General features: G+C 36.7%; 2 protein-coding genes and 2 long non-coding RNA genes across 6 annotated transcripts; 3 read left to right on the top strand and 1 right to left on the bottom strand.

The window, feature by feature from the left end:
• The first annotated feature begins 5222 nt into the window (after positions 1–5222).
• Positions 5223–11203, top strand: LOC309482042 (kinesin-like protein KIF2A). 2 transcript variants are annotated; one of them, XM_082147244.1, is made up of 15 exons: positions 5223–5338; positions 5903–5973; positions 6109–6204; positions 6636–6690; positions 6807–6969; positions 7064–7154; positions 7318–7381; positions 7467–7558; positions 7730–7872; positions 8010–8214; positions 8330–8440; positions 8520–8587; positions 10027–10177; positions 10560–10692; positions 10803–11203. In XM_082147244.1, the coding sequence occupies exons 1-15, from the start codon at positions 5311–5313 to the stop codon at positions 10916–10918; spliced, it is 1587 nt and encodes a 528-aa protein (XP_082003370.1). In that variant the 5' UTR covers positions 5223–5310; the 3' UTR covers positions 10919–11203. The 2 variants fall into 2 exon arrangements, with proteins under 2 accessions (XP_082003370.1, XP_082003371.1); XM_082147245.1 differs by having other exon boundaries at positions 5227–5338; positions 10027–10126.
• Positions 11204–15498: 4295 nt separating this feature from the next.
• Positions 15499–16970, top strand: LOC309482124. Of its 2 annotated transcripts, XR_014200202.1 has the most exons (4): positions 15499–15513; positions 15619–15929; positions 16035–16184; positions 16310–16954. It is a non-coding gene; the product is annotated as an uncharacterized lncRNA (long non-coding RNA). The 2 variants fall into 2 exon arrangements; XR_014200201.1 differs by lacking the exon at positions 15499–15513 and having other exon boundaries at positions 15826–15954; positions 16310–16970.
• Positions 16971–22056: 5086 nt separating this feature from the next.
• On the top strand, positions 22057–23398 carry LOC309481866. The gene is made up of 3 exons (XR_014200131.1): positions 22057–22877; positions 22999–23204; positions 23287–23398. It is a non-coding gene; the product is annotated as an uncharacterized lncRNA (long non-coding RNA).
• Positions 23399–24801: 1403 nt separating this feature from the next.
• ndufb1 (NADH:ubiquinone oxidoreductase subunit B1) lies at positions 24802–26189 on the bottom strand. The gene is made up of 3 exons (XM_082146949.1): positions 26066–26189; positions 25041–25185; positions 24802–24954 (listed from the first exon to the last, which is right to left on the bottom strand). Exons 2-3 carry the CDS (start codon positions 25178–25180, stop codon positions 24918–24920), a joined length of 177 nt encoding a protein of 58 aa, XP_082003075.1. The 5' UTR covers positions 25181–25185; positions 26066–26189; the 3' UTR covers positions 24802–24917.
• Positions 26190–26747: the final 558 nt, after the last annotated feature.

The raw sequence follows: 26747 nt of genomic DNA, 5'->3' as shown, positions 1-26747 counted from the left end.
CTGACGTCACGATCCCAGACAGAGCGCAACGCGTCATAATCTAAAGACCACGCCCACCAAGGGGTAAAACAAAGCAACTGTCTCCATTGACTTTGCATTGCGAGAGGCTGCCTCCTTGTCATTTCTTGCTTCTAACAAAAGACAGAATAATGCCTAAAAGCTGCTGTGTGACAAGGTGTACAGCAAACAAGCTAAGAAACCCAGAAATAAGTTTTCATAAGCTGTCGACCCCAAAAAACGAGCGTTTGAGGACATAAAAGTGGATACAGGCTGGAACGAATGGGTAAATTGTGGGATCCTGACACTCAGTATATGCACTAAAAATACACTACGTGTGCAGTAAGTTAAACATTTGGTCACTGGTGAGTCAAATATCCGAATGTCAGTTTTATATATTATATTTCTGTAAGATAAACTATCCTGAGTTGCCGATTACGGTCTCCTCCAACGGGTGTACGTCAGTTCTCATAGTAAATGAGACACGTGACGCTCTGTCTCAACTGCCTGTATCCACTTTTATGTCCTAAACACTCGTTTTTTGGGGTCGAGTCGAGAGCTAATAAAAACTTATTTCTGTTTTTTTTTTAGCTTGTTTGCTGTACACCTTGTCACACAGCAGCTTTTAGGCATTTTTCTGTCTTTTGTTAGAAGCAAGAAATGACAAGGAGGCAGCCTCTCGCAATGCAAAGTCAATGGGGAGTAGGGGTGGGCGGATCGATCCTGAAGTATCGATACTTCGATACTGACGTGGTATTGAAAGGGATCGATCCTCACATAAAAATATCGATCCAAATGTGTGTTTTTTTACCAGTAATTTTTTATTAATTTAGCACGCAATTCAGTGCGTAAAATAAGCTTCTAAGTGGAAAAATAAGCGAATGTTAGCGGATAATTGTGTAGGATAGAACTTTTTCTCCTAGTCATCTGGATACAAGACGAAACCAATCAATCACAGAGAGCGTTCGATGCTGGTGCTTCGCTGAGCTCACAGGACCAGTGCGTTTGGGAAACAAAGCCTTGCTTAGATGACAGAGAAACAATCGGGAGTTATAAACGCAATAAACAAACCAAAAGTGTACATAACGGTTCAAAATGTTGACGTCAGTACGATTTTTTAAATTAAATTAATATTTTATTCAACAAGGATCGATGCATTAAATTGATCAAAAGTGACAGTCAAGGGTTTTACACTGTTAAAAAATAAAAATAAAAATCTACTTCATAAATGCTGTTCTTTCAACTTTGTTCATCAAATAATTCTGCATAAAATGTATCATGGTTTCCACAAAAATATGAAACTCTTTTCAACATTGATAATAATAAGAAATGTTTCCTGAGCAGCAAATCAGCATATTAAAATGAATTATCATCATGACTGGAGTAATGATGCCGAAAAATTCAGCTTTGATCACATGAATAAATTACAGTTTACTATGACATAGAAAACCTATGTTAAATTGTAATATTACAGTTTTTACTGTATTTTTTTATCAAATAAATGCAGAAGAGAAATAAAAATCTTACAGACCCCAAACTTTTGCAGTAGACTAGTACTAGTAGGCTAGTAGTAGGCTAGTAATATAATTAGGGTAGTTTTGTAAAAGTCACTGACTAATTACAGGCGAGTTGAGAGCACAAATCACAAAATATTTAGGCTAGTAGTCATTAAAACGTATTCAGATTTAGCATATTAATGATGCATTCACCTCATAAATCATGACACACTGCTCTAGCACAGGAAAGTGCATACAAGTTCAAGTGCATGCTTTTAAAATGAAAAAGTATTGGTATCGGAATCACACATGCCAACCCTCCCGATTTTTCCGGGAGACTCCCGAATTTCAAAGCCCCTCCCGAAAATCTCCCGGACCGACCTTTCTCCCGAATTTCTCCCGATTTCCACCCGGACAACAATATTGCTACACCACCCGTCACTGGGCGCCGTTTCTATGGCCGTTTCAGACCAAACGCTTGCGCTCCCATGGCGTCTGTCGTTGCTATGAGCTATGAGCGTGCGCGCCGCGGCCGCGCGCCTACGGTTGAAATAACGACCTTGAGCCTATATGGGGAGGCTGCAGACCTGGAGCCGGTAGATCTACGCCCCTAGCAGTTTTACGCCCCTGGCAGTTTTACGCCCCTGCTGTTCCTGATGCGTCCAGTAGCGAAATAACACCATTAAATCGATGCTCAAAACTTACACAATAATAACCGTCCAGTTCATAGATTTTGCCCGAATTTGTGGTTTTTGTTCATTTAAATATTAAACGTTTTAGTATAAATCTGCACTGCACTATGGATTAAAATATCTCTAGATATTAGGTTGGGCTTCACTCAGCCTATACAGAAGACTATTTGTTTTCATGAATTAAAAAATAACACACATAGTTGGATCAGATGACAAGTAATGATATATGACCTACTATAGAATAGTTAATTGAATATTGAATACATTAATATTGAATAAATAGTAATAATAATAATACTAATTAATAATAATAGAATATTCACTGTATGTTTTTATACAGGAGACTGAGTGAAATATGTTGTTGTGAATTTATATAAAGTTACAATTAGATATTAAACATATTTAGCCCATTAGACATACAGCACCGTGTAATCATATGGATCCTGGATTAAATATCTGCTGTACTATTCACTTAGTCATCATACAGCTACAAAACAGTGTCCTTCATAGCATTTTATGAAGACAAACACAATTTATCCCTTTTCTAAAATTCCAAGGGCCATTTATAAGAAAGAGACAATATTTTTGTTCACAAAAACATTATTTATCAACACCATTTATGAATTATGATGACTCCCCTATGGCTTGCCACTCTGCTTTAACTGTTTTTCTATCCTCCTGTCAAAGTGCTTCTGCTCACTGATAAAAAATTAAAATAAAATTAAACAAACAAATGTAAAAAGGACATCCATGGTGAATTTTATTTTGTCAAATTCAAAAGCAGCAGGACTCACTGTTAAATTTTGTATAAAATTCCTGAATCCTTAATTTTTTATCACAGTTGCTTTTGTACATTTCATCATTATTCATTATATCAATTCATTTTTTCCTTCATTAGTGAAATTCTAAATACACCTCCGCAATTCATCAATTCAGGACACATTTACAAAATAAAGTGTAATAGAAATGTATTGAAAACATGCTTAACAGTTTATGACAACTAGTCAGCCATTTTGCATTTAATGACTTATGCAAGGAACTAATGCCTAGATGTTTTGAGGAGTATGACAATTCAACAGAGAAATAGTATAATAGGCCTATATTTTGATCAACAAGACATAAAGAGTTGATAATGTAGGAAACAGCAGACAGTTGTACATTATGAATTGCATGAATGTACCAAAGCATTTGCAATTTGTATAAAATGAGAAATTGCTTTTATGATGTGCACAAGTGAAAGATGATGTGATTTCAGGTGTGATCTGAGAAATGCACCAAAGCAACTGAGATAAACTATAATACTTATTGGAGACCCAGCAGAATCACTGACCCCATGAGTCACAGACCACATAAAAGAAAGTGTTACGAGAACACAAACTGCCTTTTTAATTTGCATTTCATGTGTGTATTTCATTAAAAAAAGCTAAACTTTAAAAAAATATAAAAAGGACATCCATGGTGAATTTGATCTAGTCACAGTGTGTGTGTGTGTGTGTTGCCCAGAATTTATGTCAGATGAGTGTGGATTGCATCAATTTGCTCCTGATCTTCAAAGTACAATGGCACAGGTACTTGTTGGTGGTCAAGACACTTTGATTTCTTTTGGCCACTGATGATGGACTGTGCAGAGAAAATTTAAAAAATGACATTAAAAACATGTCCTTGTATGTCTCTGTAAGTCATTTATTTACTAGAGAAGCTATTGGTTTGGAATGCAGTTAAAAAAGAGATGGGTGTTTATAGTTTATAAAAGTTTCGAGAGAGAGAGAGAGAGAGAGAGAGAGAGAGAGAGAGAGAGAGAGAGAGAGAGAGATTTCCATAGCTAAAGCAAACACACTGGGATGCATCATGTTAAATGCACACAGCCTACATTTTAATCCAGATCAGTACGCTATTTTAAGAAAAATGTATATTTAGATATAAATGAGATAGTTAGATCTCATTTTATAAGAAACAACTCAAACCAGAAAGGAGTAAAGGAGTCTTACCAGAAGAGGCAAGATAAAGACGGGCAACAAAAGAACATTCAAAAGAAAATTAATTTTGAAAGTGAGTAGAGAAGACTAGGGGCAGCTAAACTTACACGTGGTAAGCTATAACTTATAAATTTAAGCCAGACAGAACATCAACCTGACCGTCCAGAACTTTTTGTCTCTCGAAATAAATGATAGACCTATCCATTGATATAAATAAATGAATTGATATCTACCTAGCTCTATCAAGCTATTCGTTTATAAATAATAAATGTTGCATCATTGCTAAACAACAATAACTTTAGCGGATTATTTATTATACCTCAATCAATTCGTGTCAATGTACAGCCTCCCCCTACTGGACGCATCAGGAACAGCAGGGGCGTAAAACTGCTTGGGGCGTATATCTACCGGCTCCAGGTCTGCAGCCTCCCCTTACTCACCTTGAGCGCGAAAAAGATGCGATATGTGAACGGCCCCTAAGCAGACGTCTGAAATGAAAGGCAAGAACAGCTATTTATTTAGCTTTAGACTGTTACATGAAAATTTAAAAATGAAATGTCATAATTATAATGTTTTGAGAGTTTACTTATGCAATTGTTACATTAGGCTATGAATTAATAAATGTTTATTGATAAGATCTAGCTATTTCATGTCTTTTGATTTACAGTAGCATGAACCACGAGTAGTCGAGTAATTCGAGTATTGTTTTGATAAGAAATCGACTAGCAGAAATCAGTAGTCCTGCATCCCCCCCCCCCCCCCCCCCCCCAGCAGAAATCAGTAGTCCTGCATCCCCCCCCCCCCCCCCCAGCAGAAATCAGTAGTCGTGCATCCCCCCCCCCCCCCCCCCCCCCCCGTCCTTTTGAATATCTCCCTAATTCTGAGGTCTCAAGGTTGGCAAGTATGATCGGAATCGATATCGGCGATACTGGCCCTGTATTTACTTGCAGTATCGCCCACCACTAATGGGGAGGGTTGGTTTGCCCCCCCCCCCCCCCGGTGTGGGCGTGGCCTAAATGCGCTCTGTCTCTATAGTAACCGGAGACGTTTTGAGTTGACCAACAACAAACCTGAAGAATTCAAACACTGTTTTTAGTAGTTACTGTTAGTACGTATATTTGACTATTCTCATCGTCCAATAAATTAGACATGGCATCTACCTCCAAGATGGATTTGGGTAATTATGAACAAAAAACTAAGACATTTTTAGAGATTTTACATATTTCTCTTGTTTGACATGCAATAACTCGGGAAGGAAATACGATAGGGGAAAAATTCTTTTTTGGGGAAGTTTCCCTTACTTAAATGTGAGCTGCATCTGCAACTTTCAAATGACACCAATTTTGTGTTAATCGAGTTACCGGTAATATTTTTGAAAAATATGATAATGACTATTTTGGGAGCTAGGTGGCCTCCGCGGGCGGTAAGTTACACTCCGGTTTAGCACGACTAGTCAGAAATCGTTCAGACTCAGAGTTGATCGAAGTGGTTAACGTTAGATGCTTTAAAAAGCTGAGATTCTAAGCTTTAAGATGATATATATTTTGTGCTATTCCACGTTTGAAAACGAGCACGCACGGTTCCGGGAAAATTGGAAAACACTTTGCTCCTCGAAGGATGAGAGACTTGTTTTTTAGCCAAGAATGCATCACTTCGTGATGAATATCTCGTGATCAAAGCAATGGATTATGTTGTGTTTGAGCTCTTTGTAATCGTGAGAATCCCTTGTGCTCTCTAACAGCAAGGAGGAAGTTGAACTGTGTGAAGGAAGTGGGAAAATTGCAGAAGAATCTGGGAGAGAAGCGAGTACAAGTGAGTCTTATCATCTTTCTGTCATTATATCTCTGCCTTGTCTCTAAGCTTTTAATTGTAATGTGTTTCTCAGGTTGACTTATAGATTATTTCACCTGATGGTGTTCCTATTGTGTATGTGCTTTTGTTTTGAAGGCGAATAATACAACGGTTCCAAACTGTGAAAAACGAAAGATGATCTCAGACTTCAGAGCAAGTTTGGGCGATCAACCACTAACCACGACAGATTTGGTAGGTATTAATAAAGAAATATCTGGGTAATATTTAATTTAAAAAAATAGTTTTGAGCTTATATGAAATTTTATTTAAAAAACAAATATTACCATCTTATATTTTTCCATATTTTCTTTATGATGGTAATTATTTAATTTATTATTCATTGTTTTATTTTTATTATGATGATTATTTATTCCTCAAATGTTCTCTATTTGAGTTTGGGGTGGAATACAACCCGGACAAGCTGTATTTGAGATTCACATTTTAATGATGATGATGATAATAACAGTATTCCTGAAAACAAAATTACAATGTTTCATATTATTATAAAAATCTATTAATAAGAAAAAAAGATAACCTGCAATATTTTATAATTCAGTCTTGGGTTTGTTGGTTTGTTTGTCTCTTCTACTTTGAGGAGTAAAACGTAATTCATGTTTCGACAGGTTGAAGATCACCGAATATCTGTTAGTGTTAGGAAACGACCCTTCAATGGCAAAGGTAAGGCCTCTGATAGGACAATTGGTGTACTTTAATTTTTTTTAAATAAGATATACCTTTTTAAAATTTTTGATTGGCTTATGTATTTTGTCATTTATTTCTCATTTGTGTTGTAGAGTTGAAAGTAAAGGACATAGATGTGATCACTATTCCAAGTGAAGATGTTGTCATGGTTCATGAACCAAAACAGAAGGTGGACCTGACTCCGTTCTTAGAGAACCATACATTCTGCTTCGATCATGCCTTTGATGACAGCGCAACAAATGAAATGGTTTACAGGTACAGGATCATTTATTGCTCCTTAAACAAGAATATTTCTCAATATAATTGATCATTGTCAGAGGAAAATAACTTCTATCTGCTCTCTCCAAAGGTCTACTGCAAGACCTCTTGTGGAAACCATATTTGAAGGAGGAATGGCCACATGCTTTGCTTATGGCCAAACAGGAAGTGGAAAAACTCATGTAAGAAGTGTTTATTTAATATAATTGAGATTTTTAAAAATCCTTTTTGGATAGTTGCTATAAAAAATACCACAAATACCTGTACTGCTCATTTTATATATATATATATATATATATATTAGAATAATTGGACACAAAGCTCATCAATTGCTTTTTGTTTTAGACCATGGGTGGAGATTTTTCAGGAAAGAACCAGGATTGCTCCAAAGGAATCTATGCATTAGCTGGTAATTGATGTTTATTTGGTCCTGTAATTTATTTATCTTGTAATTTCATTCAAACAACTCATTTATATTTGTGTCGTGCACACAGCTGAAGATGTCTTTCTCATGCTGAAGAAACCAGAATATAAGAAGCTGGATCTTCAGGTTTACGCAGCGTTCTCTGAAATTTACAATGAGAAGGCAAGTGGCTCTGAGTTACATTCGCTTTCCGTTAATTGAAAATGTGTACAATTTTAGGAACTGAATGCATTTGCTAGATAGATAGCAGAAAACTGATGACTCATGGCTGTGATGTGAACTAAAGCCTATTTTTTAAAAAGGACAATTAGCTTAAAGTCTTTGTCTTCTTAGGTATTTGATCTGTTGAATCAGAAGGCTAAGCTGTGTGTGCTAGACGATAGAAAGAAGCAGGCGCACGTTGTTGGGCTTCGGGAACGTGAGGTCAAATGCACTGAGGACATCCTCAAACTCATTGGAATGGGAAACAGCTGCAGGTAATACTCGCTGGGTAAAGCAATTAACATGTACACTGAATTCTAAAATATGAATATCTCTAAATCATTTCCAAAATACGATTCATGACCTTTGGTGTGTAATTGGTCCTGAATTTCCTTTCTATTTACCATTTCAGGGCTATAGGTCAGAACGCAGTAAATGCCCACTCGTCCCGGAGCCACGCCATCTTTGACATCATATTACGAAGCAAGGGCAAGTTGCATGGCAAATTGTCACTCACTGATCTGGCGGGTAACGAGCGTGCAGCGGACACGTGCACCGCTAATGGGCAGACTCAGAATGAGGGAGCCAAAATCAACAGTAGTCTTTTGACTCTAAAGGTTAGCGCCTAAAAACCAGAGCAAACTCTAGAGCATGGGTTGGCAATCTTTTGGTCAAGAGGTGCCATTTTGAATTTAATTTAATCATTGTGATCTTGCATGTCCCAAATATTAGGAATGTATCAGAGCTATGAACCATAAAGCGCCTCACGCCCCATTCAGAGATAGCTTGCTGACACGGATCCTCAAAAAGTCATTAGTAGGTGAAAACTCCAGGACATGTATGGTAAGTTTGATTAAGCCCTCTTTCTAAAACATTGGGATTGGGAGTTGCACAGCTCTAATTGTGTCTGTTTCCTGCTCAGATCGTCACCATCTCTCCTGGTATGGCTTCCAGTCAGAGCACGCTGGACACTCTGAAATTTGCAGACAGGTGAGAACATGGCTCTGTGTTTTTTTCTTTTTCTGTTTTTTTCTTTTTCAACCATTTTGAAGATATTTTAAATATCACGAAAAATGTCGCTCTGACATAGGTAGTCGCTCTGAACCCGCTCCTACCTATGAGTACGTTCTCAGTCAGATACACTCCAGCAGTGTTGGGGAGTAACTAAAATAATAATAGTGATAAGTAATTAACTTAATTTATCAGTAGCATAATAGTTGCCAAACTGTTTTCAAAAATTTGGCTTTTTCATGAACAAGCATTTTTTCCATCTCAAGTAGCGGAGAATGACAAACAAACCCCTAAATCATTCTTTTTTTAGTTGTATTGTATTGCAGTCTTATAACTAAAACTCAAAACCATAATTAGTTGAGCACTCAAATGATTACAAATGAATAATTTTATCAAATCACTGTGTTCTGCCTAGGGATGTCAAAAGTATCACTACCCTAAAATTGGTATCAAGTATTGTCACAGTTCACAGTATCGATGACAACTACTATAATTTTTGTTTCGTGAGAACCTTAGATCAGATTGTTCATTTTAGTGACTACTTTAACAAAAAAAGAGATTTACTGATTAATTTGACCCACTCAGTAGTATCTACATAGAATTTTACAGCTTGTTTGTATCAATATATTGAAGTTAAATTCTGTTTATCCATGTGTTGATGGTGATTTATTAGTTGTTAGTGTAATTTTTTAACAGTAAATACTTCTCAGAAATAATACTGTTCTGATTCAAAATAATATAATCCAATAGATTTAGCCTATTATAATTAAAGTCATGTAGCTTGTCTGACAATTTCAAAGTAGCTTCCCCAGCACTGCTCAGTTGTAACCAACATCCCATGTTGGCTTTTAACTGATGCATGGAAAATAAATATTCATACACAGCAATGTGTATAACCACTGTCTGTTTCATTTTTAGACACATTGGCTGCACTCACGTCTCACACTAAACCATTAGTTACTAAACCTCACACTAAACCATGTGCTTGGTGTAAACATTTTTAATTTTCCCTCTGATGATCTGCTGTCATTTAATTTCTCTAACCCTGGCAATGTCTGGCATTTCTGTGGTGCTTCTGTCCTTCCTTCTCCTTTAGTTATAACACCTATATTAATATTAATGCACATAAACACTGTACATAATTTGAAAAAATGAGATGACACCATAAACAGTTGGCTAACTTTTGGCTAACTTAAAAAACTAACTTTTGTATCATGCTTGTTAAAAGTATAAAGCTTTAGATTTTTGTACTAAAAAATGTAAGGTTCTGTTTTAAATAAGGTAAGAGTATACAGTGTGACATCAGGTTACACTTTTTTTAATAATTGTTCTATGTAGTAAGTACCCAGATTAGGTCATTTAGATCAGCATGGTTACTCTAAAACATCATCATAAATGCTGTCAATTTGTGCATTTAGAGTGAAGGAACTGGCCGTGGATCCTAATGCTTTGACGAAGGGAATCCGCCCCAATATCAACGCCATCAACCAGCCGGACATCACTGATGAGGTTTTGGAGGTGGGTAACTCCCCTCCGAGAGATGACCTCAAACTGCTCTCTGAACAGAATGTAAAAACATATCTTTTCCTACTACTTACTCCACTTTAAAAATGCATGCTTGATGACATTTTTATGACAAATACTTCAATGTTATACTTTTTAGAAGTATATTTTGTGACCATCTGTCTACTTACAAGTGTGCTGCACACGTCCTAAAAAACTAAACTGCCATCTCAACAACAAAAAAATCAATTACACCTCAAATAATTTTTATTTTAGAATATTTTTTTATGTTTATAAAGGCTGTATTTGTCATCAACATATTCATGCTTTATAAAGATAAATATTGATAAAAAATTAGACAGGCAATTGGTTTGCTCCTTTTAGATGCTGTGGATCATACACCTTCTTATTATAGGTGTGATGAAAGCTTGTGTTTGAATATTGACAGGAAGAGGAAGACTCCCCTCAGCTCTTCACGTTGATTAAGGAACTGTCTCAGCTGGGGGAGACGTTTAAGCAGGCTGATTACCATGATGAGGAAACCTACAGCTGGGCGATCAAGAAACTTGCTGACTTCAAAGGTAACGCATTTAACTCGAATGAATTTTTAGTTTTTCCTTTAATCAGAAGAGTTCGATGTTTTCCTGATGGAATGGAGAATTAATGGATATGTGTCTGTTTGTATCATCAGATGAAGTGATGTCACGCCATGTTAACCACAAGGAAGCGATCAGGGCTTCTGGATACAGACAGCCCAGACCCTGCGGAGAGAGAGAAGCAGCGCAACCACGCAGATTTTTATTTTAATCTTAAAACATAAGCCGGCCTTTAAACTGATTTCCTATTTGCACATCAATAGGAAATCAGTTTAATTTATTTTCATGTCTGATGCCAAAACTGTAATCTTTTTCCATCTTAGTCTTCATCTAGGTCTCGACTGGAGGACAGCAAGAAGGCCAAGCTGAGCCTCAGGGGAGATGTACAGACCCTTTCCAAAAAATTTGAATATCATGGAAAAGTTTATTCCATCATAAAAGTGCGTCTATCCATCATAAAAGTGCGTCTATCCATCATAAAAGTGCATGTATCCATAATTTTGTGTAAGAAAAATATCCATATTTAAAACTTTATCGACTAAAATAACTAGCTTCCGGCAGACGGCCAACGCAAGTCAACTTGCGCCACAAGAGTAACACTTGACGATGTATGACGTAGGATGTAGGAGTGGCGTAAGCTTTGACGCCTCTCGCGGTTTAAACAAACAGGACTGGCCAACAAACTCAAGCTCCTCCCACATTTCTCTTTAAAAAAAATTGTTTTAGACTTCTAATTAAGTTGGCTTGGAAAAGCCAACATACTGATATTGTACTTAAGCTTATTATTATTATTATTATTATTATTATTATTCTTAGCCAAAATTTCTCCACAATCTCCTCCTAAACTGTTCAAGCTACAACCACTAAACTCAGACTAGACCTTCAAACTGTTCTGACTCGAGTTGCTTGATCTATTTAGACTGATCAGACTTGCTGTTTTCCTAAAATTGCTGATCAAAACTTGGAAAAATCCCATAGATTTTCATTGTGGAATGTTCAAATTGAGCCAAGACTATTCAAACTTCAGCTATATAACTCCAAACTAAATACATTTACATGGCTCATTAGACTCCATCAGCTGCCATTCTATCTATCTATCTATCTATCTTATATTTCTTTCTTTCTTTCTCGCTCTTTCTTTCTTTCTTTCTTTCTTTCTTTCTTTCTTTCTTTCTCGCTTTTTCTTTCTTTCTTTCTTTCTTTCTTTCTTTCTTTCTCGCTCTTTTTCTTTCTTTCTTTCTTTCCGCTCTTTTTCTTTCTTTCTTTCTTTCTTTCTTTCTTTCTTTCTTTCTTTCTTTCTTTCTTTCTTTCTCGCTCTTTTTCTTTCTTTCTTTCTTTCTCGCTCTTTTTCTTTCTTTCTTTCTTTCTTTCTTTCTTTCTTTCTTTCTTTCTTTCTTTCTTTCTTTCTTTCTTTCTTTCTTTCTTTCTTTTTTCCTAACCTATCTATCTATCTATCTATCTATCTTATATTTCTTTCTTTCTCTCTTTCATTCTAACTCTAAACTAAATTAAAATTTTGACAGTTGGAGAGGCTCATTAGCTGCCATTCTATGTACTATTTCTAATCCATCGAGACTCATTTTCCATTCTAATATTTCTTTGATCGTTTTTCATGTGACGGCAACAACATATTTTTAATTGTTATAAAAGGATCGAGAATGACAAAATCAAGTAATAATGTAATACTTCAAACTACTTTAAACTTCTCATCCAAACTTTTCCAAGCCAATTTAAAGTTTGTCTCGACGAACTTTCGCATCTAGTTTGTGACTGGTGTTTTGTTTTGCTCTATCCTCTGCGCTTCCGCGTTCATCATTGCGTCATGCGTCGGGTCAAGTGATACTCTTTCGCCGTAAATCGATGTGTACAGCCGTCTGCCAGAAGCTAGTTATTTTAGTCGTTAAAGTTTTAAATATGGATATTTTTCTTACACGAACGCATCGCTTCGCTTCAGAAGGCCTTTATTAACCCCCGGATCCTGTGGAGCACTTTTATGATGGATAGATTTGCTTTGATGGACTTCAAAACAGAAACGTCCATTCACTGCCATTATAAAGCTTGGAAGAGCCAGGACATTTTTAAAGGGTTAGTTTACCCAAAAATGAAAATTCTGTCAGTAATTACTCACCCTCATGTTGTTCCAACCGCGTAAGACCTTCGTTCATCTTCGGAACACAAATTAAGATATTTTTGATGAAATCTGAGTGCTGGGTCACTCTCCATAGGCTGCTAGGTGGCCCAAACTTGCTGGCCCAGAAAAGTTATTAAAGAGATTACTCTTAAAGAGATTACTACAGTGGCTCAATCTTAAGTATATCAAGCGACGAGAATACTAGTGGAATAAAGTTGTTATTTTTGTTTGTTTTTGCGCACAAAAAGTATTCTCGTCGCTTGATATACTTAAGATTGAGCCACTGTAGTCACTTGGACTATATTAACGATCTCTTTAATAACTTTTCTGGGCCAGCAAGTTTGGGCCACCTAGCAGCCTATGGAGAAGTGATCAGCTCTCAGATTTCATCAAAAATATCTTAATTTGTGTTCCGAAGATGAACGAAGGTCTTACGCGGTTGGAACAACATGAGGGTGAGTAATTACTGACAGAATTTTCATTTTTGGGTGAACTAACCCTTTAATATAACTCTGATTGTATTCGTCTGAAAGATGAAAGTCATATACACTTAGCATGGCTTCAGGGTGAGTAAATCATGGGAAAATTTTCATTTTTGGGTGAACTATCTCTTTAAGCCTGGTGATGAAAGTTAATATATGCGAAATAAAATTATATATTTTTAAAAGTATTTTAGTATTTTAAATATAAACTAGATGTGAAAGTTCGTCGAGACAAACTTTAAGTTGGCTTGGAAAAGTTTGGACGAGAAGTTTAAAGAAGTTTGAAGTATTACATTATTACTTGATTTTGTCTTTCTCGATCCTTTTATAACAATTAAAAAAATTTAGTTTAGAGTTAGAATGAAAGAGAGAAAGAAAGAAATATAAGATAGATAGATAGGTAAGAAAGAAAGAAAGAAAAAGAGCGAGAAAGAAAGAAAGAAAGAAAGAAAGCGAGAAAGAAAGAAAGAAATATAAGATAAATAGATAGATAGATAGATAGAATGGCAGCTGATGGAGTCTAATGAGCCATGTAAATGTATTTAGTTTGGAGTTATATAGTTGAAGTTTGAATAGTCTTGGCTCAATTTGAACATTCCACAATGAAAGTCTATGGGATTTTTCCAAGTTTTGATCAGCAATTTTAGGAAAACAGCAAGTCTGATCAGTCTAAATAGATCAAGCAACTCGAGTCAGAACAGTTTGAAGGTCTAGTCTGAGTTTAGTGGTTGTAGCTTGAACAGTTTAGGAGGAGATTGTGGAGAAATTTTGGCTAAGAATAATAATAATAACTAGATGCAAAAGTTCGTCGAGACAAACTTACAAAAGTACAATATCAGTATGTTGGCTCTTCCAAGCCAACTTAATTACTGTCTCTCGAAGTATTTAATTACAAATTACATTTCATTTATTTTTGTTAAGGAAAATACAAATTACAAAATACTCAAAAGTAATTAAATACGTATTTCAAATACATGAATTTCAAATATTGCCCATCTCTGTTTGTACATAATTTGGGCTTCCAGCTCATAAAACCCACGAAAACAGGATTTCAAAAAATTTGAATATTACATGAAATCACACAGTAATTACACAGTGATACCATGGTCATTGAACCAGGTTTTGGTTATTTTGGCAGTGTGGGCATGTGCAAATCCTGCTGGAAAATGAAGTCAGCATCTCCATAAAGCTTGTCTGCTGAAGGAAGCATGAAGTGCTCTGGAAATGTCCTGGTAGACGGCTGCGTTGAGTGGACAGCACAGTGGACCAACACCAGCCGATGACATGGCTCCCCAAACCAACACAGACTGTGGAAACTTCACACTGGACTTCAAGCATCTTGGATTGTGTGCCTCTCCATTCTTCCTCCAGACTCTGGGACCTTGGTTTCCAAATGAGATGCAAAATTTGCTCTCATCAGAAAAGAGGACTTTGGTCCACTGTGCTTTATTAAATCCAGAGTCAACGCAGCCGTCTACCAGGACATGTCCAGAGCACTTCATGCTTCCTTCATTTTCCAGCAGGATTTGCACCTGCCCACACTGCCAAAATAACCAAAACCTGGTTCAGTGACCATGGTATCACTGTGTGATTTCATGTAATATTCAAATTTTTGGAAATCCTGTTTTCGTGGGTTTTATGAGCTGGAAGCCCAAATTATGTACAAATAAACAACTAAATACTTGAAATCGTTTAAGTTGTGGGCCCTGAATCTATAATCTATGGAAGTTTAACGTTTTGAATGGAATTATGGAAATAAATAAACTTTTGATATTCTCATTTTTTGGAAAGGGTCTGTATATCGTGCAGGTGAAGGGTAAGGAGAGGTTTAAATGTTGAAGAAGATAAACGACAGTTTGGAACTTAGTGGTGTTATGCCTCCATGTGACATGGTCAAGTACAGACAGAAACTGATTCTCTCGGCTCAAACAAGTCTGGATTTTCACCTCCCAGTCCAATCAGAACCTGTGGAGGTGTGCGTTCAACAGCCAGGTCACATTAAACTAGGCAACGTTTCTTAAAAAATGCAATGTTTCTTAATTTTTGACATGTAGTTTGTCAATAATTAATCCAACAGGCACTTATAATGAGTACAGAAGCATGTGTTCCAGGCGACTGGAGGGTCGCCTGGAACAACATTGAGAATGTGAGATTCCTTGATTCAAAACACAAATCCATAAGTGGCTGGTGAGTGTTATTGTTACTGACGAACACAGCGACATTACGCAGGGATCAAGTGGCTGATTAATTATAATTTAATAATAAAAAATGTTGTTGCAAATTAAAAACAGGAACCAGGAGGATTGGCTTCGACTTGGACTTGACATACATTTACCCCCCATATCATTGCCATGGGTACAACATGGATGTTTAGACTGGAAGCCTATAACCGGGTCAACTTGGCGCCGTCCCAGATGAGATGAATCTTTTTTTTGCATCTCTATAAAATGTCACATCCATGTTTTTGTTTTACAGATGTAGATCTTAAAATAATTTATTGAATATGAAGCAGAATATTTCTTGAATAAGAAGCAGAGGCCACTGACTTATTTCTGTTTTCCAGTGATTTGACCTGCTGAGATGCTGGACCAGAGGAGGACAGACATGCTGTACGGTCACACACACCTCCACAATGTATGTTTTGGCTGTACATAGCTGTTTCTGAGTTCTTAATGTTAAAAGAGTTAGACTTTTTTTTTTTTTTTACTCACCAGCTCATTCTGACTCAAAGTTCTTATGATGAAAGTGGCCAAAAGGAGGAGGAAAATGAATATGCCAGATATTTTGGCCTAATAAGATCCTGTCATGGGGAGATGCCCAACATGCTGCCAGGGACGAAGAGGAAGCTAATGAAGCAGATGATGGTGAGATGGATATCTGCGTTTATATTTAATATTGAAAGTGCAAAGATTTTTAAATGTCTTAAAAACATGAAAATGCAATTTGTTCAAGAGATTTGTTATATTGTTTTATCTGTGTCTGGCACAAGTGAGGATGATGATGAGCCGGTTGGTGAGGAAAGTGAAGACGAGCACACGGACGTCTCCCAGGGTGTAAGCATAGACTGCAGCATTTGGACAGACCGCTCCCGTCTTCAGTGCTTAATTTGTGTGTTCTTGTTTAAGGCTCTGTAGGTGACATGTTCTTTTAACTGCTGCTATTTTCATTTCTCCTCTTACTCATTCCACTTCTTCTTTCTTTTTCATAGTCTCTGCCAGTTCATCAGTTTTGTATCTATTGTCTGTATTGTAACATATTGTGTATATACTTTAATTTTTTTTTTTTTTTTAGTTGTCCCCCGAAGAGGGGGGGTGGTGGCGGGTCCAAAAAAAAAAAAGTTTTGTTCTTGTTTAAAGGAACACTCCACCGTTTTTTGAAATAGGGCTTATTCACTTTCTTTCCTACATTTAGATAGGTGGGCAAATGCATTTTTGTCTCAGTGCATGCATTGTTTTAGTTTGACAGGGTCGGCGCTAGCTTAGCTTAGCACAATGAATGGAATCCTTTGTTGTCAGCTAGCATGTCCTGAGTAAAAGTGATATAAAAAATTTAAAAAACCCACCTAATTACTTCTTGTGGCCTGCGTATTCACAACAAGTACAAATAGTGATGCAGATTAACACTAGGCGATTTCCTAGGCAGATATTGACTTGTATATTAAGGACTATATTAGGGGGAAGCACAGGCGAAGCACTGCTACTTGGGCGTGATATCTCTGCGCCCAAGTAGCAGTGCTTCACCTGTGCTTCCCCCTAATATAGTCCCAAGTCAATATCTGCATAGGAAATCGTCTAGTGTTAATCTGCATCGCTATTTGTACTTGTTGTGAATACGCAGGCCACAAGAAGTAATTAGGTGGGTTTTTTTAATTTTTTAAATCACTTTTACTCAGGACATGCTAGCTGGCAACAAAGGATTCCATTCATTATGCTAAGCTAAGCTAGCGCCGACCCTGTCAAACTAAAACAATGCATGCACTGAGACAAAAATGCATTTGCCCACCTACCTAAATGTAGGAAAGAAGGTGAATAAGCCCTATTTCAAAAAACGGTGGAGTGTTCCTTTAAGGCTCTGTAGTTGACATGTTCTTTTAACTGCTGCTATTTTAATTTCTCCTCTTACTCATTCCACTTCTTCTTTCTTTTTCATAGTCTTTGCCAGTTCATCAGTTTTGTTCTTACTACTGTTCTTTGTATCTATTGTCTGTATTGTAACATATTGTGTATATACTTTGCTTTATTAAAAAAAAAAGTTGTCCCCCGAAGAGGGGGGGTGGTGGCGGGCCCAAAAAAAACAAACGTTTTGTTCTTGTTGACATTATTTTATTTATTGTTCATTTTTATGCTGTGCTTTATTGTATATAGTTCTTTCTTGTTCCCGGAATAAAATGTCCCTTAACTCATTGTTTAATTGCATTCTTTTCATTAATTTCTTCCACATAATCTTCCAAGATTAGTGGATGATTTTGTTGCAATGAAATTGAAGCTCTGCCCTAAATACCTGGCTCTTTTGAAAAATACAGTGAGCAGATACCAGGTGTTATAACCAGGTGTTGTGGTACACACCACAAACATCAAGAGTACTGAATGCTGGAATGATTAAGTTCACTCTACGCTCCTCCAGCAAATCCCTGATTGTGAAACCTATGGCAAGCCGTTTTAACTTTTATTCATTTCCGGGATATGAATCCTTGATATCAACGATTCAATTTTCACTAGTTAAAATGATCATTCTTGATATCAGGAATAATGTTTCTACTAGTAACAATGGCCATTTTTGATATCAGGAATTACATTTCAACTAGTAAAAATGTTCATTCTTGATATAAACAATTTAATTTTAACTAGTAAAAACTATAATTCTTGATATTAACATTTGAATTTCAACTAGAAAAAACTATAATTCTTGATATTAACAATTTATATCCTGGGAATGGCAATAGGCAAGCCGTTTTGACTTTTAATCATTCGCAGGATATGAATTCTTGATAACAACTAAATTTTCACTAGTTAAAATTATATTTATTGATATCAGGAATTAGATTTCTAATAGTAACAATGGCAATTTTTGATATAAGGAATTACGTTTTCACTAGTAACAATGATGAAACGAATGATATAGTAAAAACTATAACTCTTGATATCTGTAATTGTATTTTCACTAGTGAAATGTCACCATAGGCTGCCATTCAAAATCAATTGTTGATATCAAGAATTGATTTCTTACTTGTTGAAATTCCAGTTTCACATAAGATATCTTTAATTCACCTTTAATTCACCTTAATTCACATAATTACAGATATCTTGAATTAGAGTTTTGACTTGGCCAAATGACGTTGCAGATTTCTGTATGCAAATTAGGCCCGCATCACACTTTAGGCGGGAGCAGAGCATGTTGTTCAAATCATCAAATCACATAGCACCTGTTAACTGTTAACTTAATTAGCACTGATTAGCACCATGTCGGAGCAACCAGAGGGCGAAGGAGTTTTTAATTGTTTTTTTAATGCTGTTAGATACTGTTTAAAAAAAAAAAAAAAACTAATCTGAACTAAGAACTTTTTTTTCTCATCTAAGGAAGTTAATGTTATTGTACTTTCATGGCAAGAATAGCATGCATGTCAGCATCTTTATTAAAGTGAATTAGTGTGAATCTCTTTCACGCATAAATCTTACGTCAACAATAACCTACGTAATTTTAAGCATGATCATAAACATAGCATTGCAACATTTTCTATTTTTTTTTTTTTGTATATGAAATATTGTATATAATTGTTTTTTATTTGTATGTAAAAAAACATTTTCTGGTGTTTTTTTCGATTACAGGCAACGCCATGACTGCTTCTTTCTTCTTCCATTCATAGAAATAAGGAAATTAACCCACTTCTTCCTTGATTATGGCAGGGAGGGGAAATTACTTATTTATGGATATCTAAAATAGAACAATGTCATGCACAATAATTTGCACTAGTCATAGTCATAATGATGTTTGAGATATCTTTAACTTTCATTCTGCCAAGTCAAAACTGAATTACATGTATCTCTATCTGTCGTTTCGACTAGTCACAATTACGTTACAGATTTCTTGAATGACAATTCCAACTATCCAAAATGTAATTACGACTAGTCAGAAAGACATTGTTGATATCTGCAATGTTAATTCCGGATAGTCAAACTTAGCTTTTAAATGTTAAAAGGGCTTGCCATAATAGTAGTGGCTGTATGATTCACTTCTAGAGTCCAGGTTTTTGGCTTTCTGTAAGACAGTCTCTGCGCAGTCAATTACACATGCAGGTTGTGTTTGAAAAGTGTTCTTTAAAAGCTTCGGGCAACATAGCTTTTTTATTTTTTCACGAGGCAACCAGATAACAAGATCCTTGGTGTGTTCAGACATTATGTCTATCCAGATTCCAACAGTCTTGCTGACCTGACCTTGCGACGCTTTAAATCATCGTGCTAAATCAGCCATGACAAAGTTAGCCTTAGTTTCATTAAGGTCATTAGGATTTGGTCCACAACAGGCATGGATGAAGAAGTGGGAGCAAATGGTTGTAGGCAGGTTACAAGGGTGTGAAACGCAATGAGTGGAATCCCTGTATACAAGAGGGAGTCAGTCTGCATCACTCTTCAAAACACTATCTGCAACAGGGCATGATAAATCTGGGGATGGTGTAGTGCTCGCTCTGCAGGTGATGGTTGGCCCTTTTGAGTAGGTGTGATCCTCCATCTCTGGGTCTGACCACTGTGTTTGGGCATCACAGGAGGGCTTTAATGTAGAGCACGGCTCCTCATCTCGATCCATCTCTTCCGACCCATCAAGCTCATCTGAGGGTAACAATACAGTTCACAGTTATTAGGGCATTAGAGATGTTATCACTTCATCATTATTGGATTGTGCTGCTAACACATTCAGTTTTTATGATATGCATTTTAGCTTTAGTTTCTGAGAAGGGTCATTCTGTGTCAAATCAACCCAATTTCAATTTCAAGCCAAATCAAATAACCAATCGGAGGAGAGCCCTTCTAGCCAATCAGAGGCGAAAAAGGCGGTACCATCCTGGGGGAAAAAATATCGCCCCCAGGAATAAGGTGGATACATTCCATATAAATTGTTGCATTCAGTAATGTTAACTTAACAAAACAAAGCTTTAAAACCTAACATGCATATATTTTTTATATTTTAGACTATTGGACAAAACTTTTACGTACACATTTTAAAACTTTAATTTAATTTAGCTTCAGCATCTTAATGCCCTGGAAATATGCATAATATAGGCCTATAATGTGTGTCTTTACAAGCTAAATATATATATATATATATATATAAAGTTCAGTAATAATAATAATGAAAAATATATATTTATATATGTATTTATAAATACTTAGGTTGGTTTGTGCTACAAATAATCGGAATTATTGCACATATTTCTTGAGATATGCCAGCTATAGGTTTTATGTCGTTTTAATGTTAATTAAATCTAATCTATGTTCATTTGTGTAAAAATGATACTGTAACACAATCAATTATATTAATAGTGGTAATTAGTTTGAATGCTTTTTCGTAATGCTTTTTAATGACAGCACTGTTAATGATTCATTTTCCATTATTTCATCATAATTTTTTCTAGATCAAAAAATGATAACAACTGTATTATGGCACAAACGGTCTATCTGCTGTAAATTCCCATGAAGCAAATATTCCAAGCAGATCTGACCATAGACAGTATAAGAGATCTTATAAGGGTATTGTTTCTGCCTTGCAGGCTAGAATTGCGAAACATTATTGGATAAATCTTATAATTTACATTTCTCTGGGCCAATCGGGATCTTAGCACTTTTTCTCTTGGCCAATCGGAATCTTAGCACTTGCGTCATAATCTTGAAGCACACACACCATGACACACACAGCGTCAACAACAGCTGAGCTCGCCATTTGCCTGGCTACCATTTGTCTGAATCGGTGTATAACTAATCAGTAACACTTTACAATAAGGTTCTATTTATTACATACATTATATAAAAAGTACAGTTTGCTAACTCAAGCTTAAACTTTAAAATAAATAAAACCACTTTTTTTTAAAAGCATTTTAAACATTTTTCCACACAGTGCTATCAAGAATCGATAAGAGAATCGTTAAAGAATTGGATCGATAATCAGAATCGTCAGTGGCATTATTATTGATAAAATCTTATCAAATCCCATCCCTATGTGAAGACAGTAAAATTATAATCAAACATAAAAGAACATACATGTTTTTTTATATATTTTTTTTTAAGAGTAAAAAGATGCTAACATGAGGTCTTATTGTGTCACTGTCAGTCTTGTTACATCAGTGCAAAACTAGGGTATGCAGATTAATTATTATTATTATTATTATACATCATTCATCAGCATGCATTGATTAATCCCATGGCATGTCTAAAAAAAAAAAGTTAGTCTGAACCCCCCCCGTCACCTTTTTTAGTCTGAGGAGTTTGCAGGTCTGGTACACACTGCTCATAAAGCGTTATTGCTTTGTTGCAGTTAGATGGACAATTAATTGTCAGGTAGAGGGACGGTGACCCACTGCAAACGGCATTAAACGCCCGTAACTCGGCGAAAGCGGGTCCTATCGATTTTTAGAACGGGACGAGACCTTTCCAAAGAGCCCACCCACGGCCTCTGGGACCCCCGGGGGGCCTGAGATACAGCCCCCCCCCCCCCCCCCCCCCCCCCCCAAGTGCGAAAAACGCAAATATCTCTGCGAAAACTCAACGGATTTTTGGCGAGCACCGAGTTCGTTGGAACCGTCTAGTCGACCTGAAAATAACTATACAAGTTTATTAGAGTTATTATTAGAGTTTGGGGAGCGAGGGGTTCGAGATATAAGCCAAAAAAGGTGCGCCTTTGACTGGGCGTAACTCCCCGACGTAACTTTGGCCCCCTCGAGACCTACGAATGACCAGAGTTTGACATTTTTTCCTCGCCATTTCCGAGATATTTGCGAAAAACCAAATCCCCATTCATTCTGGTGATTGTGCAATGATTTTGTATTATAAACTGTATATTTTCGGGCCTAAATGTATCCATCCAGGGTAGTCATTTAAGGCCAAGGTCCCAGAAGGGCACAGGAATTGTTTTATTATAATTTATTTATTTATTTAACATGAATTCAAAATTGTCAGAAGCTGACTCATCTTTTTATTCTTTGGTCAGACGTTTCAGAGAGGGTAAGTTGATCGATATATTGATCCTTATGCCATCACAAAATGCTACAAATGGTTTATTGCACATTACATCATTTTGTGTCATACACTGTATGTTTGGACTTTTTTGACACATATTTTCTTATAGCTGGTGGTATAATAATTTCTTATAGCCCGGCTGGTGTACATCACGAGCACCTGAGGGACGCCCACATCATGCCCACATCATGCCCAACCTCGAGCAACGGGCGATCATCACTAAATTTGCCCGCCGCAGAGTGAAGCTGGCCAATGTGGCTTGCCCAGGTCGTCTGCGGAAAGGTCGTCAAGTATCCGGAAAAACACCTGCTGAAAGGGCACCGGGACTTGACGGTAAGTCACTGTTAAAACTGACACGATCGTGTTTGACCCCTTGTTTTAAATCAGTGTATGAAACAGCTGTCTGTTTATTGTTGATTTAACGAATACAATCGTGTTTTTTATTTTGTTTCAGACCCGCTGGAGGTCAAGGGCAGTGCGGGCGTTGGAGAGGTCGGTGACAGTGGGGAAGCTGCAGCTTCTTTGGGACAGCAAGCCAGCCATCCCCATGGTCCACGACTTCTCTCAGGCCGAGGCCCCACCTGAGGCCGGGTCCCCGGAGCCTCAGGCGGAAGACCGACCGGCTCGGGCCGGAGGCAGACCAGCGCCAGGACATAATTGGTATGAATCCGTTTATCATCACAATCCCAAAAAGTCAAGTTACTCGATAAGTGGTCCACTAAATTGATGGTTTGTTTTTCAGATGAGAGCTCTGTCCCCAGTTTCACAGACACGTGGGAGTGTATGTTTTGATTTTTGTCCGTCTGTCTTTTTTTTCCTCTGTTTTTTTTAAATAAAGTTTTTAAAAATTTGAAGTTGGGTGTTTGTGTCCATTGTGTTCGTGTCTTTTTAGTTTTTTTAGTACACTCAATCGGACACGTTCCACTAACTCTCAAGTAATTTCAGTGCTTAATTTTGCATAAAAATGCAGTGGATCAGGACCTAACATATTGTCTATCCCTAACCGCTTCGAAAGGGCCGATCGACTAGGGGGCGCCATTTTCCGTCTCGTCAAGCCCCCCTGGAGCGGGCGGAAAAGTTTGGTGGACCTGCGACCTCGTTCAGGGGTCAAAAGGCCAAAAAAGGGTGAAAAACTGATGCTGTTGTAGCCCATCCGCCTCAAGGTTGTGCGTGTTGTGGCTTCACAAATGCTTTGCTGCATACCTCGGTTGTAACGAGTGGTTATTTCAGTCAAAGTTGCTCTTCTATCAGCTTGAATCAGTCGGCCCATTGTCCTCTGACCTCTAGCATCAACAAGGCATTTTCGCCCACAGGACTGCCGCATACTGGATGTTTTTCCCTTTTCACACCATTCTTTGTAAACCCTAGAAATGGTTGTGCGTGAAAATCCCAGTAATTGAGCAGATTGTGAAATACTCAGACCGGCCCGTCTGGCACCAACAACCATGCCACGCTCAAAATTGCTTAAATCACCTTTCCCATTCTGACATTCAGTTTGGAGTTCAGGAGATTGTCTTGACCAGGACCACACCCCTAAATACATTGAAGCAACTGGCATGTGATTGGTTGATTAGATAATTGCATTAATGAGAAATTGAACAGGTGTTCCTAATAATCCTTTAGGCGAGTGTATATATATATGGCCAAAAGTGATGTCTGGAGGGGATATTTGTTAACACAGCTTGGCCTGTCCGCACAATTTGTCATGTTTTATTGCGTTATCACAAATAAAACAATTGACTCCAAGCACAAGTATGCAATTTGCTTACAAAATCTTTGTAGTGTGTAGGGTGAAGACCTAGACCGGACATCACTTTTGGCCACTACTTTTTAATATATTATTTACATAATAGCTGAAGTTATACAAACACTTATATTTAATCAGTGTTTGTTATTCATTGCCAAGGCCATTCATAAACTTTGGGGAAACAAACATTTCTGTAAAGTTGCTAAAACTGCATTAAAACAGTTCAATATTGGTGTCTTCTGACAAATTATGTTATTGCATGAAAAAAAGATGTCATTGCAAATTATATTTGGCCATGTTATCTTAATAGACCCAGTAAGGCATATATATAATTATATGTTTTTATTTTTTAGTCAACACAGATGATGCAACAAAATAAATACCAAATCATAATTGTACCTAATGTTTAATTACGTTATGATTGTGATGTGGAGCAAGAGTTCGGACTAATTAAATTCCAATGTGGTCAAAACCGACCTCACTCGTCGTGTAAATAAAAACCACAAGGCATTACAGAACTAAATGCAACATTTATTGCACCAACATGATTGCAATCAGAGACACGGTGGCTGAACAGACAATATACACATTCTGGACAGAAGGTCCAATAAATATCCCAGCAGGAGTCACTTCCAGGTGTGCTCCTCGCCCGGCTTCAGTTCCCTGAAAATACAGTTACAGATTCAGAAATCATTCATTAGCAAAGACACACTATGATTTTAAAACATCTTTATGAGATATCATATGACCTGCTGTATAAAGCACTCTTGTTCCTGAATGCTGTGAGTTTCTGATCATTTCGTCGGTCCAGATAAACCCCGATGACGAAACCCAGAGGGACCAGAATATGGACCCAGTGCTCACGAATCGCTGCTGCGAAGTTCACCATGATGCCTGCGATTCAAGACAGGAGACAAATCAATGATCAAGTATGATTTCACTTCACATCTAATGGACACACTCGCACAGCTGGCTAAAAGTATGTTTCTCATCATCTTGAAAACATTATGAACTAAAGGCTTCTGCTTTGGTTATATTAAACATAAATAAATAATAAAAATGAATATGTAGATGTGTCTTTTGACTGGTATTGTAGTCTATAATGTGGACTACATTAAACGTCTATATTCAATCCAATTATAACGTGTATGTGTGTATATATGAAGAGTTCAGATGCAAAAGCCTCTAAGTGCCATCTGAAATTTTCTTCTAGAATGATCATTTTTATAAAGCTTGTATATTTAAGTTAATTTCACTTAAATGACAATTAATAGGTATTTTGCATTGCCATTTAAGTGAAATTATTGAACTTAAATATACAAGCTTTATAAAAATGATCATTCTAGAAGAAAATTTCAGATGGCACTTAGAGGCTTTTGCATCTGAACTCTTCATATACTGTATATTGAGGTGTATGATTATTATGTCAGTCATGTGGAGTGAAAGACATTGAAAAACAGTCATTCTGCAGCATTCATTGATCTGTCTGTCTGCAAAACTCGGTCTCACCTCATTAATATCTACAGATTTAGATGAAACAAATCGAAATAGAAATGTCCAAATGAAAATCATCACATTATCAATGTTTGTGTTGATGTGAAGGTGACCGTACTGGGCCCGCGTCTGCTACTGTCCTCACAGAAATACGACATTTTAATGTCATTACTTCTGCAGAAAACTCGTACAAACGTTTACTTCACTTTAATATTCACAAACAATTATAAAAACAAGTCTATTAACTAAATATATAGCCTATGAATTTAAAGTAATTTACCTTTCGTTAGTTTCCTAGCACAGCAGCATTAGCAGAGAGGGTTAGAGGGCTTTGGACTGTACCAACTAACATCATGTCATTTTGAAGGGAGGTGCTATCATTTTCCTTTCCTCTACTATGAATCGTTTCTGGTTTAAAATGCACATTTTAAAAAAGCATGATTTTATATATATTATGGAAGCTTGTTTCCGCCACAGAATAAAAAATAAAAAAGGTAATTGCGACTTTTAATCTCACACTTCTGACTTTTTTTTGCTGACTTTTTTCCTGACTTTTTATCAGACTTGCATGATATAAACTCACAATTGCGAGTTATAAAGTCCAAATTGTGAGATATAAACTCGCAATTATATGAGAAAAGGTCAGATTTGCGAGGTATAAAGTCAGAATTGCGAGATATAAACTCGCAATTGCGAGAGAAAAAAGTCAGAACTGCGAATTATAAAGTCAGATTTGCGTTATATAAAGTCAGAATTGCGATATATAAACTCGCAATTGCGAGAAAAAACATTCTGAATTGCGAGTTATAAAGTTAGGATTGCAAGAAAAAAATCTGAATTGCGAGTTATAAAGTCCGAATTGTGAGATATAAACTTGCAATTCTGAGGAAAAAAAGTCAGACTTGTGAAATAAAAAGTCGCAATTACTTATTTTTTATAGTTTTCTTATCAAAAACTTCATT

This window comes from Leuciscus leuciscus, assembly GCF_965113295.1.
Source record: "Leuciscus leuciscus genome assembly, chromosome: 19".
Taxonomy (NCBI): Eukaryota; Metazoa; Chordata; class Actinopteri; order Cypriniformes; family Leuciscidae; genus Leuciscus; species Leuciscus leuciscus.
The sequence above is the reverse complement of the archived record's forward strand: the minus strand, read 5'-3'. Positions and strand labels throughout refer to the sequence as shown.